Source organism: Spermophilus citellus (genome assembly GCF_964194105.1).
Source record: "Spermophilus citellus genome assembly, chromosome: X".
In the NCBI taxonomy this organism is placed as follows: Eukaryota; Metazoa; Chordata; class Mammalia; order Rodentia; family Sciuridae; genus Spermophilus; species Spermophilus citellus.
Window position 1 is genome coordinate 147,875,107 of NC_138190.1, and position 17,969 is coordinate 147,893,075.

The following is a 17,969-nucleotide window of genomic DNA, read 5'->3' on the forward strand; positions in this document are numbered from 1 at the left end:
TTCTTAAATCTCAGACTATTGGTTCATTTTCATACTCCATTATTCTACTGACTTTATTCATTTCACATTATAACATATGCTTACCTATTCTTTCATTTTTACTTTTGTCACTGTTCACACATTAGCACATTAAGACCTGTTTTGTGATTGGCATATATCCATTTAACAGGCATTGTCAGAAGGAAGTGAACTGTGTAATGATCACATCTCTAGGAACCCTGAAGGAGGTCTGTGTCAGAGTGACTTACGTCCTCAGTCAGAATGAGAGATTTCAAAATGAATTTGCATTCTTTGTACTCTCTGTAATTCCTTTAAATCATAGCCTTGGTAGATAGTGTGGTGTGTGGGTGATTATATTTGGATAAATGGAGAGAAAGAGTGAGAGTTAGTTTTTGTTGTCTGTCTGAGAGATGGGCTGACATGAAGGAAAGGTTTAGGTTGGTCAGTTCATTCAGGAAGATGAAGAAATCCAGAGAAGCTAGTAAAGAAGAGGTACCAAAAAGCCACATTGAGGATTCTGTGTGGACTTGCATTGAGCACCTTCTGAAGGCTACAGAGACCCCAAGTGTGTACCCAAGTGACCCAAACAAACATCAGAAGCTCAGTCTCAGGTGGAAGGCCTACTACATGGTCAAGGACTCACATAGGCAAGCCAATCTCAAGGGACCAGGGCTCCAGCTATTTTTTTATCTTTTTATCTTTTATGACAATCTAAATATCTCTGGACGCCAAATTCAAAGGAGGACGTCGGGGACCCAGAATCAGGACAGTGCTGCCCTCCAGCTGTGCACTTCCTCCAAGGTCTCCATTAGGAGATAAGACTGGTTTGAGCAAGGAAAATGGGAAAAGTCCTCATACGGACACAAGGTATGACAAGGATCCAGGCAGGGAAGTCCAAATTTTTCTCTGTACCTGAATCTTAGGATCTGACTCTTACCTTTCCAGGTTCTCATGTGGTCTAAACCAGAAAGAGAGATTCTTCTTGGCACAAGAGTGCATTCTGGTTTCTTGCTGGTGCTGTGCCCACTCCACAGGTGCTGCTCCTCTTGGCGCCGTTCAGAGAAATGGCTTGGTTTAGGAGGGCGGGGAGGTGGAGTGTTGGATACATCTAGTTGTTTTGCTGTGCAGGGCAAGGAAAGTTGGCTTTTTTCTGCCTGAATGGTGGAATTTAAGGATGTTTCCAGCAATGAGGAAGAAGACAAGTGGTCCCTGGAAGGCCCATTGATTTCTCTATTCCAGATCATAATAGCCTGGGACCTCATGGAAGATGCCTCCTGAGATCCATTCCCATGGCGTGAGAGATGGACCAAGTTACTGGAGGGTAGTGGCTGCAGGCCATCAACAAAAACATCATCAAATGAAGTCTGTTCCAGTGAGCGGTCTGAGTTTGACCAGCTATCACATCTGGTGGGAAGACTGAGGGAAGAAAAACATGTTAAGTTTGACTGAAATGTAGCCAACCACCCACCACAAAACCCATGCTAGCCTCATTCCCACTCCTCCAATACCAGCTTTTGTTCTACTTGTAGAGCTACATTCCCTCTAAAATGCTCAGGTTTTTTGCAGCAACCCTTTGTTACAAAAAAAAAAAAAGTTTATTATTTTTTTTTCATCCTGTAAACATGAGATACATATGAAAATGTAAGGTTAGAAATGAAAGCCACAATGCTGAAATATATGAGTCATTTTGTTTAGTATCTGGCATGCTTCATCTTTCATAGTGGCTGATAGTGATCTGTCCATACCTTAGCACTGGCAAGAAGAGAGGTGAGAGCAGACACACCCACTAGAAAACACTCCCACTAAACAGACTGATTTGAAGGCACATTGAGTATATCTCAGAGACAGATTCTGCAGGAGAAGGCAGTGTGGGCTCTGTGAACAGAGGACAGCATACTAGGAGATAGGGCTCAGAGGCCCAGGTGTAAGCATACCTGGCATGGTGCAGTCTTCCAGTCTCACAGTTGGACAGAACCAGATAATCAGGAAGGAAGAGGAACTCTGACTCACTTCTGGTTTCCTCAGTGGCTATGGTATTAGTGTTTGGGTCATCTCTTGGCAAGAAGGAGCTGGCAGCATGGGCAGTATGAAGGGAGTTGGCAGAGGATGGTTGGAGAGAGGAGGGCATGTAAGAGAGGCTCTCCATGGAATCTGCTGGGTTAAATCATTTCCCAGGTTAGTGTTTTAAGAATGGCTATAACATTCGATTGAAATTTCTCAAACAGCATCTAAGAAGCCAAATAGAAGATGCAAATCACAGCTGGTGTTTGTACTGATGGAAGAGGCCATTTCCCCAAGCTATAAACAATGTCTGGGAAAGAAGGCCAATGTTCCAAGAATAAAGTGTTGAATCCATTAAGAGTAAAAAAAAACCCAAGTATTCTTGGCCTAAAATTCTGCAGATAGTCTATAAACTGCTTTTTATGGCCCTACACAGCAGCCCTGCATCACTGTTTATCTACCCAACAAATATACATATATACATATATATGTATTTATGCATAACAAATCTATATGTGTATACTTACATATGCACTTATACATGTATGTACTTATGTCTATCTATCTATAATCCCTGCTATTGCATATACTACGTGACCAGAATTGTTCTAACCCTCATCAAGCAGCTGAGACAAAGGCTCTGCCCTTACTGGAGTTCACATTCTAGCAGAGGAGACAGACAAATAATATTTACATTAAGAATCATGCTAATAATTGTTAGATGTAAAGGGAAGTGACAAAACAGGTTGTTGTGATAACTGCAAAAGCCTGTGTTACTCAAGGAGTCTAACATTCTCCCATCACTTAAGAATATGGCCCTCAAGATGAATTTGGATCAGGAGCCAATAAGATCTTCAGATCAGAAAAGACCAGTGAAAGCCTACATTTATTTTTCCTTTGAGCCAAGTTGGTAGTGCAGGATTCCTGAGTCAGAGTGACCCTGAACTGCCTCTAGGCTGTACTACCTGGCCATTGGGACTTTGAGCAAGTTACAATTTGCCTTCTCCAAGTTTCTTTCTCTGTAGAGTGGACATGATAACACATATACCATAGAACCAGTAAGGGGATAAGATAACTTAATATGCAGAGCTCCTAGCCAGGACACACACAGTGTGTTGACTATTCTATAGTTGCTTAAGACAAAACCAAATTCTACGCAGTCATTCCTCCTTATTTTCTGTTTCACTTTCTGCAGTTATTTTTAAAGAGAGAGAGAGAGAGAGAATTTTTTAATATTCATTTTTTAGTTTTTGGCAGACACAACATCTTTGTTGGTATGTGGTGCTGAGGATAGAGCCTGGGCTGCACACATGCCAGGCGAGCGTGCCACCGCTTGAGCCACATCCCCAGCCCTCACTTTCTGCAGTTTCAGTTACCTGCAGTCAACCTTGGTCTGAAAATATTAAATGGAAAGTTCCAGAAATACAAAATTCATAAGTTTTCAATTGTGGGATATTCTGAATAGTATAATAAAATATCATATCATATTCTGTGCTCCTGGAACATGAATCTGTGCTAGTTTTGCTGTTGCACTTCAAACTGCAAAAGTTATGGTCATGATCATAGTATATAAGTGCTTAGTTCAGATGGAAAAGGCAGGGCCAGGGTTGTGGCTCAGCGGTAGAACACTCACCTACCATGTGTGAGGCACTGGGTTCGATCCTCAGTACCACATAAAATAAATAAATAAAATAAAGGTAACGTATCCAACTACAACTAAAAAATAAAAATTTAAAAAAGATGGAAAAGGCATTAAACTTGTGTATGTATATATAGGAAAAATGGTGCATGTATGTTTGTGTATGATTTGCTATTATCTGCAATTCCAGGCATCCACTGGGGGTCTTTGAAATGTACCTCCCACAGAAAAAAGAGGATTATTATATGTGAAAAGCCACAAGAAAGTCACTCTGCCATGGTTTTCAAATGAAGTGGACTCTGTCCTCATATTCTCATAAAAGCCAAGAGTGTGAAAGAGGAGGTTTCTGGCTTCCGGCTTCCGGCTTCCTTGAACCTCACACCAGGGCAGGCTTTCTGATTTTTGTCTGGTATCTAATTTAACTCCTGTTCCTCTTGGGTCACTGGGGTAACTCTTGGATGTGAAACAGACTTTGCAAGTAAGCTTTACCTGTTATACCAAGGATAAAGAACTTACCATCATTTCATTTCCTGTTACTTGAGCACTCTCAAAGTTCACCAATGTTATTCAATAGAATCACTCAATAAATAAGCTTTTCCAATTCGTGAAAAGAAAAGGACTTTGTCCTTAGGGAGAAGGCTGTAGAGGTAGAGTAAGACCTAACTCTGACTGTCCATCGCCACCTAGTGTTACAATGTAGATATTTCAGTAGCAAATGGTGAAAGTGACTACTGAAATGTTGAAGCAATTGTAGACCAGAGGATTTAGGGGAAAAATTTTGTCTACTAGACAAAGAAGCTAAAAGGAAATTCTGAATAACATATTTTCAGGATCAGAGCATGGATCAATAAGTGAGAGCTCAACAACAAAATCTATGACGGGAAGGGAATTACGATCCTAGGTTATATCTGGCATATTACATGGGAAGGGTAATGTGTGTGCATGTGTGTGTGGGGGGGCTCCTCCTGGGTCAATTTCTTCCACAGCCCTGAAATGGCTCAGAGAAAACTTATAGCTTATTTTCCCTGCAGAGACCTGGAATGCTCAGTGTATGGACAGGCTCTGCCTTTCATATTTGGACCTGAATCCTAGAATTAGGTGAAAGAGGGCAATTTCCACTATTGTAGTGAATTAAGTAGGAATACCTCTGATATAAATTAGCTAAAGTTCCCCCAAGGAGAAAGGCTTGGCACCTTTCAACATTTTTCTACATTAGCTTCTCCAGTGGGCACAGCATCCCAGGCCACCCCTTAGCACACAGGACACCAACTCTGCTCTTACCTGCACTGCCCTCCATGTGGCCAAGGTTGCAGACCTGACTGATGCTGTGCACCCACACCTGCATTTCTTCTTCAGTCTTGGCCACCAGGTAGAATGTACGGGAAGTAGTCTTGACAATGAATACAAAATTGTTCTGAAATTCCTTCCGTACAAAGCTGGGGCCCACATGCTTCCACACAGCACACTCGCTGAGGTCTATCACACGTATTGGCTTGCTGGAGTGCTTGTTCCGGTAGTACTCCAAGACGTCAGGATTGCCACTCATGCGTCCCCGCCGGAGCACAAACCAGCGTTTGCGCCAGGCCTGCAGAAGCAATTCAACAAGGAATTACCAGACTAACTTCTCCTGCTTCTCGGACTCTGCCAAGAACATATGTTGTGACAAGGATAGTAGGAAAGAAGCAAATCAGCCATTCCAGTAATGAGATACTTTGTATTAAAGGATGAGGGCCTGTCTTATGTCTGCTTTATTGTATGCTTTTGAGGAAGGGTCACTTTTGGAGAGTTTAGCAATGCAATTCATTCCCACAGTTTGGAGAAGGAAGTAAAGAGCCTTTTTGAGTTCCCCATCTTCTTACATTTAGGAACCCCTCTCACATTATATGCCACTGGACCAGCCTGCATGGATTGTGCTTACTGTCTGCTGTAGCCTCAATTGGGAATTGGGCATAGAGAAGGGTAACAGACCAACAGCAAGTCTTTCTTCAACTAGAAACTCAATTTTTCAGTTGGAAAATGCCAGGGGAGAGATCTATAGGTCTGTGGTTTTCTCTCCCATGCAGTGGCATGTGTGACAGCAGGAAGTACGGGGTTCTGCCAGAAGGCATGGTGACCAATGGGACAGGAAGTCTTTTGTATCTCTAGATTCATTTGTGCCTGACACTTTTATAAGCCCACCAGCTCTTACCAAGAGGCCCAGGAAAAAGAAAAAGACAGTTGGAGTGTTCTCAACTTCCTCCCTGCTCAGACAACATGAGATCTGAGGTGGCAGAGAATCCAAAGAGGCAATGAAAAGTGAAAGCAAAGGTCAATTGTTACAAAAGACCCATGAGTATGCCTCAGAACAAAAATTCCTTTTGAGGTCATAGCAAGAGGCAGTGAACAAAAGGAGGTCAGCCACTCTATGTTGGGTTAGGGCAGGTGAACCCCAACTTGGTTCTGCCTTTACAGGAATATAAAGCTCTGAGAAGAGGTTTGGCCCTCAGGGGATGGAAAAGGCAGTGTGGTTAAGTCTATGTTTTTAAGACAAAAGAAATAATAGTATGTTTGTATGCTTATGGAGATTACCCAAGAGGCAAAGAAAAATGAATGACTTAATAAACTTGTATTGCTCTGGGGTTAGAAGCACAAAAGGTGGGAAACTTGGGATTTTGACATCAACTAGGGCAAAGTGGAGTTGGAATAAGTCATGTGTGCCTGCTGACAAAAGTATCCATGAGGAGCTGAGGTACCCCAAACTTTCCAAAGGCCACTTTGGTGGGGAAATGTGAAGAGGAACTCTGTTGCATTTACCAAAAAATGGTTCCAAAAGAGGATGTTGAACTAAGCACAGAAACGAATTTCATGTTAACTGCTCTCAGTGCAAGAGGGAGAATGATAGATAAGTTTTTGCGTCATTCACTCAACAGTGAAACTTTCAATAGCCTACTAATATGCAGGACACTGTGCAGATAGATACTGGGGAAGCCAAGCTGAGCAAGCCACAGGCCCTACCGCACACAGTCTTGAGCAGGGGAAACAGGCAGATGGATAAGCAGACAATTTCAGTCAGTGAGATAAGTGCTATGATAGGGAAAACCAAGATGCTATGAGAACAAACAAAAGAGACATCTCTGTGAGATCAGTGGTCTGGGGAGGCTTCCAGGAAGAAGTGGTAGCTAAACTGAGACTGGCAGGGCAGAGAAAGGAGCTTGTGCAAAGGCATCAAGATGGAAAAGCTCTGTGTGAGTAGTTCAGCAGAGCTGGATGGCTGGTGTGTGGGCAGAAAAGAAAAAGAATAATCACACAGGAACTCAAATAGGATGTCATGCAATCTTAATGCTAAATTATGCAAAATCACCATCATGGCCTCCTTTAGGTTCTTACATCTCTACCTAAGAGCTATGATTATGCCAAAACAGAAAAAAAAAGCAACCTTGGAGCTCTTTGCTAAGCAGGCCAAAGGCCCAGGCTCTTCAATGGATAAATGACAAGAAAAAACTTCTGCACAGTAAAGGAATTAATCAACAAATTAGATGGCCACCTCTGAGCTGTGAAAAATATTTGCAAACCACATGTCTGATAAGGGTTTCATATGTGAAACTTATAAAGAATTCTTAGAACTTATTAACACAAAACAAATGATACAATTAGCAAATGGATAAAAGACCTAAACAGAAATTTCTACAAAGAAAACATTCGAATGGCCAAAAGTCACATCGCCATTTTATAAGTTACTTTATTCTGCCATCCATTTCTTATTGGTTCACCACAATAACACCATTTAAATTGTTACCATAGTGAGGCATATTACCATATCTATCATCTCATATCATTATTTTCTTTTTGACAAGAACAGCTAAATTCTACTTATTTGACAAAAATCCTTAATACAATAAAATTTTAAACTACAGTCCTCATTTTATACATTAAATCTCTAGACTTATTAATTCTATCTGCTAGTTTGTATCCTCTGACATGCATCACCCCATTTCCTCCTAAGCCTTTTGTTTCATTATCTCCCTGTATTTTTAAAAAATGGATTCCACATATAAGTGATCTCATACAATATTTTTCTTTTTGTGTATGGCTTATTTCACCTGGTATAATATTCTCCAGGTCCATCCAGGTTGTACCAAACGCTATGATCTTCCCTTTTAAGGCTGAACAGTACTCCACTGCATGTACATACCACATTTTATTTATGCATTCACCTGTTTATGTACATTTCAGTTGTTTCCATACCTTGGCTATTGTGTATAATGTGTAAGTAGTTTGGAACAGAGGGTGTGAGAATGTGAGGATGTGAGGGCTGCCCACTCTTATTCTTGGCGAAATGTTAACATTTGATAAATGTAGGAGTGCTGCACTTCACCTTCTCTCCTCAGGCCCCCTCTGTTGAGAAGGTCATAAGTGACATGGCAAGCCAAGTTGGAAAAGGGTGAGGTCTACAGTTTAGAAGAGAAATGAAGATGAACCTAGGTCAAGTGCATCTAGAAAGCAGAATCACTATGCAAACAAGTACCTACAACTAAAACTCAGAGAAGCAAAAGGATGGTTGGTGTTGAATTGAAAGTCTGGAGACCTGCATTTCAATTTTGAATCTGCTTTTGGTTTTCTGCATGTTTGCACAAGCAACTTGACTTCTGAAAACCTCAGTCCTATCATCTGTAATAAATACATAACAACAATTTAAATGGTGTTATTGTGGTGAACCAATAAGAAATGGATGGCAGAATATTATCAATTTTAAAGTAACTTATAAAATGGCAATGTGACTTTTGGCCATAGTACCACTTACCCTTGGCTATGTCTGCCCTTCTGGAGCCCATATCCCACCATTATCAATGATGAGCTCTGAGGACTTTTCCAGCTCTGACCAGCAAAAGATCCATTTCCCATCAGCCTTTCCTGTCACAGGCACCAAGCTGAATCATTACCACCCCACTAGTATCATCTCCAACAACAAAAACCTGTTACATCCTGTACCTTGTGGAAAAGTGTTTGTGCTCATTTCTAGAATTGGATGGAGGTTAAACCGAACTCCTTTAGGAAGGTGTTTTTAGGTCATGGGTCTATTAGTTTTTATGGAATTGCTAGAGAAATCATTGAATACCATCTCTGAGGGTAAACAGTATACATTGTTCTCCTTTTGAAACAACCCAACTTTCTAATTTCACAGTTTACAGATACTAATTTGTGTCTCAATTGAAAGGCACACATCACCGTAAACAAAGATGCAAATGCCCATAAGGCTAAAGTGGGTCTTGTGTGTGGCAAGTAGATGGAAAGGACATACTATCCAGGGAAGACGGACTGAGATTTGAATCTAAATTTTGTCATTGGTTCCCCTCAGTATCTCAAAATATGATGTTATTGGGAAATAGAGGCTTTATCAAGGTAGAGTAAGGTCATTAGAATGAGTCTTAATAAAAATATGACTGATATTCTTATAAAAAGGGAAATTGGAACATAGGAATGCACAGAGAGAAGACATTGTGGGGCAATACACTTCTGTTGTAGAAACCACTTAATCTCTGGAACTTGGTTACAGCAGCCCTAAGAAATTAATACATTTCTCAAGTTTTACTGTATGTCTGAATTACATAGGCGAACTTCCACTTCCAGCCATATTACTGCTCCTGGCACTTTTGCCTCCTATCCATAAAATAAACTAGAAACTAGCCAAAATAAATATATGAAACAATCGCTTTCGGCCATTGGAAGAGAGTCAGTTCAGGTCTGTGATCTCTATGGGAAGGGAAACAAAAGAGGTGAACCCTATGACCACTTTGGCTTTTAGCCTGTAGGCACTTTACAGACCACAGTGATCTGGCAGAGTTGAGAAAATAGAGATTAGAATTCTGGGTGGTTGAAGTGACTAGAATTTGCAAGAAACGGGACTAAATAGGACGGAACTATGTAGATAAAGAACTACAGATATCTGAATAGGGGTTCCCTCAGGAGACTTTGGCATTGTTAGAATACTAACATGTATGTGGGTAGAATTAAATCCAATGAGACAAGTGCAAAAGCCAGAATGGAGAGGCCTGGAACATTCAGTAGAGACTCTAGAAAGGTGCCTTAGAAGTAGGATAGTGCTGAACTAGTCCTACAGTATAGACTATTCTAGACATGCCCTAAAATATGTAAAAAGTAGCCTTAGAATGACCAAGCTGATCTGCAAGTTTCTGAACTGCCTTCTAAAACATAATTCAGCACTTTTTAAGGGAAGATAACAAACTCCACTCAACAATATAATATTTGCAATGTACAGCTTCTAAAAGTGCAAAGAAACAGAAAAATATGCATAACCAAGAGAACAATCAGTAATTAGAAAGAGACCTAAAAATGACAGAGATGATAGAATAAGAAGAAAACAAGTTTTAAACAGCTATTGTTGTTTAAGGCTTAAAGAAAAAAAATATATATACATATATATTTTTTGAAAGAAATGGAAAATGTAGACAAGAAAAAATGAAAATTGTGTAGGTAAAAATACAATATCTGAAACAGAAATTCACTAGATGAGCATAACACCATCTAAGATACTGAAGAGGTGATCAGTGAACCTGAAGCACAGAAAGAAAAACACTAAGGAAGTAATATATAGGTGATGTAGTATTTAATCATATACCTTTGGACAGTGCTAACCAAGGGAGTAACATGATCTGATTTGTGATTTTATAAGGTCATTGATAACAAATTTATGCAGGGAGTTGAGAGTGTATATGGGAAGATGAGAGGCTACAATTACTGTGGTGAGATGTGCATAGAGAGAAGTGGATAGACCAGAAAATGCTTTGAAGTAAAGGCAACAGAACTTGCTAATGATTTGCATGGAAAGATTAGAAGTAAGAATCACTCTAATGTTTCTGAGACATTGGAAAGCTGGCAGAAGAGTGAGTCTGAGAGATCTGAAATCAAAAGTTTTGTAATGGCTGTGTTAAGTTTGAGAGAACTCTTAGATTTGTAAGTAGAGATGTCAGTTAGATGGTTGTTTATATGGGTCAGAAATTCACTGGAAAGATCCAGATTGGAAATACAATTTTGTAAATCATCACCAAATGAATGATAGCTAAGAGAAAGAAGACTAGATAAAACTAATTAGGAAGATTGTGTGTAGTTCAGTAAGGAAAGGGGGTCTAGATGGAGGAGGGGGCTTAGTACCAAGAGTTTTAACTCAAAACAAGCAAATGATGTATCCAGACATTGTAGCATGTTGCTCAGGATTAAACTCAGTGTGAAAATGATGGGGTAATGACTTCCCAGATTTTACCTAAAATGAGCACTTATCAATTAGTAGGATAAGCTATAAAGGCTGAAGTTGAGCACTTTATTCTTGTACTCAAACTTATTCTTATACAGTAAAATAAATCTGGCTAGGTTATAGCAATTTTCACTTTTTTGGCTCCAGAATTCACTCCAATAAAATTGAAGTGGTCCATCTGGATTGTATCCATTGTCAAAAGACACTGAAATGAACGGAGAAACATCCTGAAAGCCTCTGAGGCTGTAAAGAGACACCTCTGATTTAAACTGCTTTTCTGGCAAGAGTGATTACTGTCCCTTTGTTTCAACAGAATTGGCCTCTTGCCCCCTCTGCAGTGCTGAAATCCCTAAGCTATGAAATCATTTCCTTTGCATGTGCACAGGATGGATCAGCAACCTGTCTCCATGGCCAACTTGGGCTGAGGGAGCAAACTGACAGCCATCTGCACTTGGAGCTATTGGTTTTGATCCTTCAAAATAGTCATTTCAGCAATGGCAGTTTTTCCTAACTTACCAAAAGGAACTATGCAAGCCTCTTCCACTCCTGACCCATGGATATGCTCTGTGCTGTCCTTGCCTAAAGGTGTCTAGGGATCCAGGATTTTGGTGCTCAGAGTCTGATTATTCAGATTGTGAATAGGTGCTGGTCTCCTTCAGTGTCACTTTTTCAGTGGCTTCCAGGTTGTGTGAACTGGCCTAATACAGGATTTTCTCACTTTCACATATGAAGAGAGGTATAAAGTTGGAAGTGGACTACTTTGGGAATATCTGAAATTAGAGGCAGAATATAACCCTAGAAACCAAGCCACAGCCAATGAACATTAACTGATTTCCAACTCTCCCTGGAAACTTAGCCTGTTCCGATATAAATTACATGCTCTCGGACAATAGGAATGACGTGTTTTAGTCCCTAAAGTACATAATGTACCTTTAGCAGTCTTGAACAGAGCTATACACATGTACACATGGATACATGAGGACACATACATACAACAAATGACACCTACTGTAGCTTTTTTTTTTCTTTTCTTTCTTTCTTTTTTTGGTACTGGGGATTGAAAACAGGGGCATTTAACCCCTAAGCCATATTCCCAACTCTTTTTATATTTTATTTAGAGACAGGGCCTCCCTGAGTTGCTTAGGGCTTTGCTAATTGCTGAGGCTGGATTTGAACTCACAATCCTCCTTCCTCAGCTTCCCATGCCACTGGGATTACAGGCATGTGCCATCATGCTCCACATCTATTGTAGCTCTTGATGCTGACACTGAAGGAACTGGATGAATTGGCTTTCTGAGTGTCTCTTTAAAAAAATCATCCAAATAAAATTATTTCAAAATAATAATTTAAAAAGATACTAAATCCAAGAGAGATTTTAAAAGTACAGAAAAAGAAACCTAGAAAAGGTGGGACATATAAAAAGCATAAAATAAGATGCTTGCTTTCAATCCAAATATATCTATAATCCCTTTAAATGTAAATCAATTCGATGCTCTAGTAAAAAGATGTTTATTGAATGCCCACTGTAGGTCAAGCCCTAGGATGTGTGCCACTGGATCCAAGTGTTAGGCAAATACCATCATGAAGTATTCTACATGGACAAATTCATACCTGTCAGGAGGGTAAGAGTGACAGAAGATGAAGCTATAGAGGTGGCAGGGGCTAGAGACACAAGCCAAGTTAGGGACAGAATTAATATGACTGAGTCACCAACTACATGTGGGCGATGGGGGAGAAGGGTTACAGGTTGAATCCCAAGTTTCTGCTTTGCAATTGGCATGTAATGTCATGAAACATATTATCAAGGACTCAGAGTCTCTTGCATGGAACAAAGGCATATGAACTTTCATGGATAGAATTTTTTTCTCTTATAAATTTATCAACTTATATTCATAAATGTTTGAAGGGATCAATGCAGCCACTATACAAATTTTCCAGATAAAGAGACTGGCACTCAGACAAATGAAATGGTTTGCTCATTGACTGACAGTAAATCTGAAACTCAAGTCTCATGAATCCCCATTCAGTGTTCAAGAGGGTACATATCCACCAACGTTGATTGGTGACCCTTCAAGATAGCTTAAAACTTAACTGTGTAGTTTTTCAAGCTTCTTGCTCCTGCCATATTCTGCAGCTTACTGGAAGGTATTTTGAGGAAAGCAAGAGTGACAGAGTAAGTTACTCTCAAAGTCACATGTTAGAGCACTTTCAACAAAAACTGTTCTATCACATGGAACTATCAAGCTGTTTCCTAAAAGTGGAATACTCTGTCTCTTCACATTCAAACATTATTCTTTGGAGGCCAGAAAACAGAGAGGAAAAAGGGAAAGAGGAATATGACTTGCTCTTGTCTGATTTACTGACTTTTCATTTCCTTTTACATCCTTCCTCATCCTTGTTCCTCTGACTGTGAACAAGTTTCCACTACTGTGTTTTTCTTGTTCTAGGGTTGCTAATGACACATGCTTAGTAAAAGCTAGTTAGTGTTTAGGAAAACTAACAACTCAATTATTAACTGCAATTTGTAAGGCCTCTAAGAATCTTGGATGTATCCCAAGGCATAAAATGAAAGGAAACATTTGGTAACAACTTGGACATTTTTGGTTACTACCCAAAACTTGCTCCTCTAAGCTAAGAGCCCATTTTCTTTCCATGCTTACACCTTGCTGCACTCAGGAAGTTTGGGCTGTACTTATGAGTTGCAAAAGATAAAAACTGAAGAAACCAAATTCTGGTTAACCTTCTATTTTCTGCTGAGCTTTACTCAAGAGGGCCTGTTCCCTCTGCCTTCCACTTCCTTGCCAAGGGAGACCACAAAGGGCATGGAATCCAAGGGCAGTGGGTTGGGAATTTCCAGGACAGGTTACATTGCACTTCTCTGTCCTGGCTCAGTGCCACGGGCCCTGGAATTGCTGGTGACCCTTCAGCCTGATGGCCTGTAACCTTCTGCTCCCTGCCAGATAGACTTGGGACTTGTCCCAGACATGGAATAACTTCCTGTGATTGTCCTGGAGATGGCCTGGCCCACATGATCTATTCCCATAGCTTGTCAACAGAGGCAGAAAATTCCTGTATCTCTGTGCTGTGGGGGGCATTGGGAGGAGGAATCCTGAGGAGAAATGTTCAGCAGAGATAAGTGTAACAAGAGAGCCTATGTTCAAGCACAGCCCCAGTACATGACATGAACTTGACCTTCCTCATGTATTGTCAAACTAAGTGCCATTGCATATCCTGGTAATTTCTCATTATTCTTTGTGTGGCTGAACCTTAGAGGTCACTAAGAGCAGCTAATCAAATTTGCAGGTGTTACAAACCTGGGAGGGTCACCAATACATTAGGTACAGGATCAGGATACAAAGTAGTGGGTTGAAACAATGAGCTGAAATCAACTCAGGAATAAACAGTTATTTTAAACTCTGGTAAATTCTGTGATAGACTGAGTCTAAACTGCAATGGAAACATAAAAGGGGTAATCAAATCTGGATGAAGATTCAAGGAAGCTACAATACAGAGGAAGCAATGATGGAGCTGAGCTGAACCAGACCAAAATGGCGGAGAGGAGGTACTTCTAAACAGAGGTACTTGTAAAAAGACATGAAAGCATGAGAATAACCTTTCTAAAAGTACCCTCACATCAAAGTGTTAGGCATAAGTAGTAGTGACAGCTACACAATATCATAAATGTGTTTAATGTCACTGAACTGTACAATAGCAAAAGGTTAATATGGTTAATATTATGTTATGCTTATTTTACCACAATGAAAAATATGATCCTTCCACCCGAAAGAAGATGTCACAACCAGAGTAACCAAGACCAAAGAAAGACGGATCCTCAAAATATGCAGTAGGATTAACAAAAGTTAACAATATGCTCCAAAATTGTTCTAAGTGTTTTAGATGGAGTAAATCACATCAGTTGCTCCTGACATGAACCCCACATGAGGTACATATTGTTTTTATGTTATTATATATGTATGCAAAAACTGGGGTGCAGAGTGGTTAATTAACTTTCCTAAAGGTAAAAGCTAATATGTGAACTGAGATCATCTATTTCAGCCTTATTCCTAACCACACACTGTGTGCCGTGATGAGAAGCTGTCATCCACTGACTGATAATTTCTCATTATTCTTTGTGTGGCTGAACCTTTGACTGGGTCAAAGGGCTTAGCTATGCCAGAAGACTGAGGCCATAGGTGAGGTATTTGAGAGGAATTGAGATCCTCAGGAAGAAAGGAATGTATTGAGTCAGCTGAAATTGAGGGAAGGTTTATTTTGAATTAAACCTTATTCTTTTTTTTTTTTTATTTTATTTTTTTTTTATTGGATGTTCACAACTTTACAAAGCTCATGACCAATCATATTTCATAAAATAGAATCAATTGGGTTATGAACTCCCATTTTTTCCCCAAATACAGATTGCAGAATCACATTGGTTACACATCACATTTTTACATACTGCCATATTAGTGACTGTTGTATTCTGCTACCTTTCCTATCCTCTACTATCCCCCCTCCCCTCCCCTCCCATCTTCTCTCTCTACCCCATCTACTGTAATTCATTATTCTTAAAACACCTATGTGTTCCATGTGAGCCTGAGTATGGGAGGCTGGGAGGATGCAAAGAGACGATAAGGGATGATATGGGCAATCCTGAAAGGGGTCTCAGCACCTGTGGTTAGTCGGAAGTTCAATAGTCAGCTAAGGCCCCCAATGGATTTTTACAGGGAGGTTCATCAGCTTTATGTCCTCCTCTAGCTAGAGGAACTTGACAAAACTTGCAAGCTTCAGACCAACACATAATCATGAATCAACAGAAACCACTCCACCCAGAACACCACGGGGCACCAATATTTATTTAAGCTCCTGTCTTAGTATAGGCAAAGCTAAGACCACAGAGGGATCTTTCAGCTAACTTATACTCTGATACCTGGAGCGAATTCTTAATTTCAGAGAGAGAACATTCTCAGTTTCAACTTGGTTTCATTATTTTTTGGCTCAAAGCACATCTTCTAGAAAGTAGAATTTTATTATTTATAGTTTCAGGCAAATTCCCTTGGTCTCCTCACTGATGATCCAAATGTCCTTTTTTCCTTCCAAGAACACATGTGCAATTCAGGGTTCAGAAAATATTTGTTGAATGAATCCATGAGCTCTGGTCCAAAACATACCAACAAGCTTGGACACAACAACAGTAACCAGTCATACTTTTCATTTACTGTGTGAACACTAATATCAGGTTTGCCTCAGTGCAAGACATGCCCTGGTCCCTATCTCCTGCCCCTGTTCTACCAGTGAGCTACATCCCTGACCGTTTTTATTTTTCATTTTGAGACAGGGTCTTGCTAAATTCTGATGCTGGCCTTGAACTTGCAATCCTCCTGACTCAAGCCTCCTCAGTCACTGGCATTGCAGGTCTGTATCATTGTACCCAGCCCTTTATAGTTCTTCTGTAAATCGCTGTTAGTATCCTTGGACAATTTTTCAATTGTGATGTTGATCTTTTCCTGATAACCGAAAAAGATTTCTCATAGAAGGATATGAACTCTTTGCTTGACACATACAATAAAAACCTTCAAACTTTGTCATGATATTATGTTTATATTATAACTAAAATAGCATTCAGCACATAGTAGATGCTCAGTAAATATGTGTTGAATGAGTAAATGAATGAACAAATGTGCTTTATTTCTATTCATTTTTTTAGTTGTAGATGGACTCAATACCTTTATTTTATTTGTTTATTTATATGTGGTGCTGAGGATTGAACCCAGTGCCTCACATATGCTAGGCAAGTGCTCTACCACTGAGCCACAACCCCAGTCCCAAAAGTATTTTATTTCTATACAGCAAATATCTGAGTTTCTTCCTTTATAATTTTTCTTCAACAGTCATGTTTAGATAATTTTTCTCTTCCCATGATCAGATAGGTATCCAACAACATTCTCTTATAAAGTTTATATCATTTCATTTTCTTTACATTTAAATGTAATACATCTGGAATTCATTTTTAATATGTACATTAAGAGACAATGATCTATAGTTCTCTTCTGTGTACTTTAAACTCCTTACCCAATGTCATACTAACATACAATGAATGAAAGAAGTTTGCATCTTACTCTAAGTGGTTTCAAGAGGATAGGTCAGGCACCATAGCGCATGCATACCATCCCAGAGACTCAGGAAGCTAAGGCAGGAGGATTACAAGTTCAAGGCCAGCCTCAGCAACTTAGGAAGACCCTGACTCAAAATTTAAAATTCTTTTTTAAAGAGCTGGGAATGTAGTTCAATGGTAAAGCACTCCTGGATTCAATCCCCAGCATCATAAATAAATAAATAAAGTGCTTAAGTCTTTCTCTTCTTAAAAAAAGAGCATAGGAGTAATCTGTTCTTTTTAAAAAAAAATACTTTTTAGTTGTCAATAGACCTTTATTTTATTTATTTATATGCAGTGCTGAGAATTGAGCCTAGTGCCTCACACATGTGAGATAAGCACTCTACCACTGAGCCCCAGCCCCAGCCCAGAGTAATCTGCTCTTTAAATTTCAAAAGAACTCAGACATAAAAACTTTGAGTCAAGTATCTGTCTTGGAGGTTTATTTGACAATAATGTTCATTTCATTTTTACTTTATAATATTGATCAGGATGACTTTTTAGGGGTGAAGACTGAAGAGTGTACCTTTTCTTTTGGCAAGGTGATGTTAGAATTCTCATTTGGTATGAAAATTTGGGTGGGGTTAGATTAGTATTTGAACCTGGTTTTAAATGTAATTATACCATTCTCATGGTCAAAGACCCCAAACCACAGATTTCTTGTCAGTGCTGAAAGCCACAACATAACAGACTCACTTATTGTGAAATAGGAAGTCATGACCTAGTGGCAATGAACTGAAATAAGCATAGAAAAAAGAGGTATGTGAGGGGATAAGAAAACAGCCTTGCTGTCATTTTGCTGCTGCCACCATTTAGTAAGTAATAGCAAGAGCTTTATCTTGGCATGAAGCAAGTTCAAATTCTTATCCATAGAGAAGACAAGAAGGGCTGAATTACTTGGATAGAAAGTCTCCAGTAAAATGCTTTTC

The 17,969-nt window shown here is 39.6% G+C and overlaps 1 protein-coding gene across 4 annotated transcripts in view; it reads right to left on the reverse strand.

Moving 5' to 3' along the window:
• GAB3 (GRB2 associated binding protein 3) overlaps window positions 1–17,969 on the reverse strand; it is a 56,407-nt gene that overhangs the window by 20,494 nt on the left and 17,944 nt on the right. For 2 of the 4 annotated variants that reach the window (XM_081278404.1, XM_081278406.1), the window contains exons 2-4: window positions 4,922–5,225; window positions 1,935–2,151; window positions 938–1,416 (exon numbers count right to left, since the gene is read on the reverse strand). In XM_081278404.1, coding sequence (XP_081134530.1) covers window positions 938–1,416; window positions 1,935–2,151; window positions 4,922–5,225 — 1,000 coding nt within the window. Of the gene's footprint in view, window positions 1–937; window positions 1,417–1,934; window positions 2,155–4,921; window positions 5,226–17,969 lie in introns of all 4 variants that reach the window. The other 2 variants (XM_081278403.1, XM_081278405.1) reach the window with 1 other exon arrangement.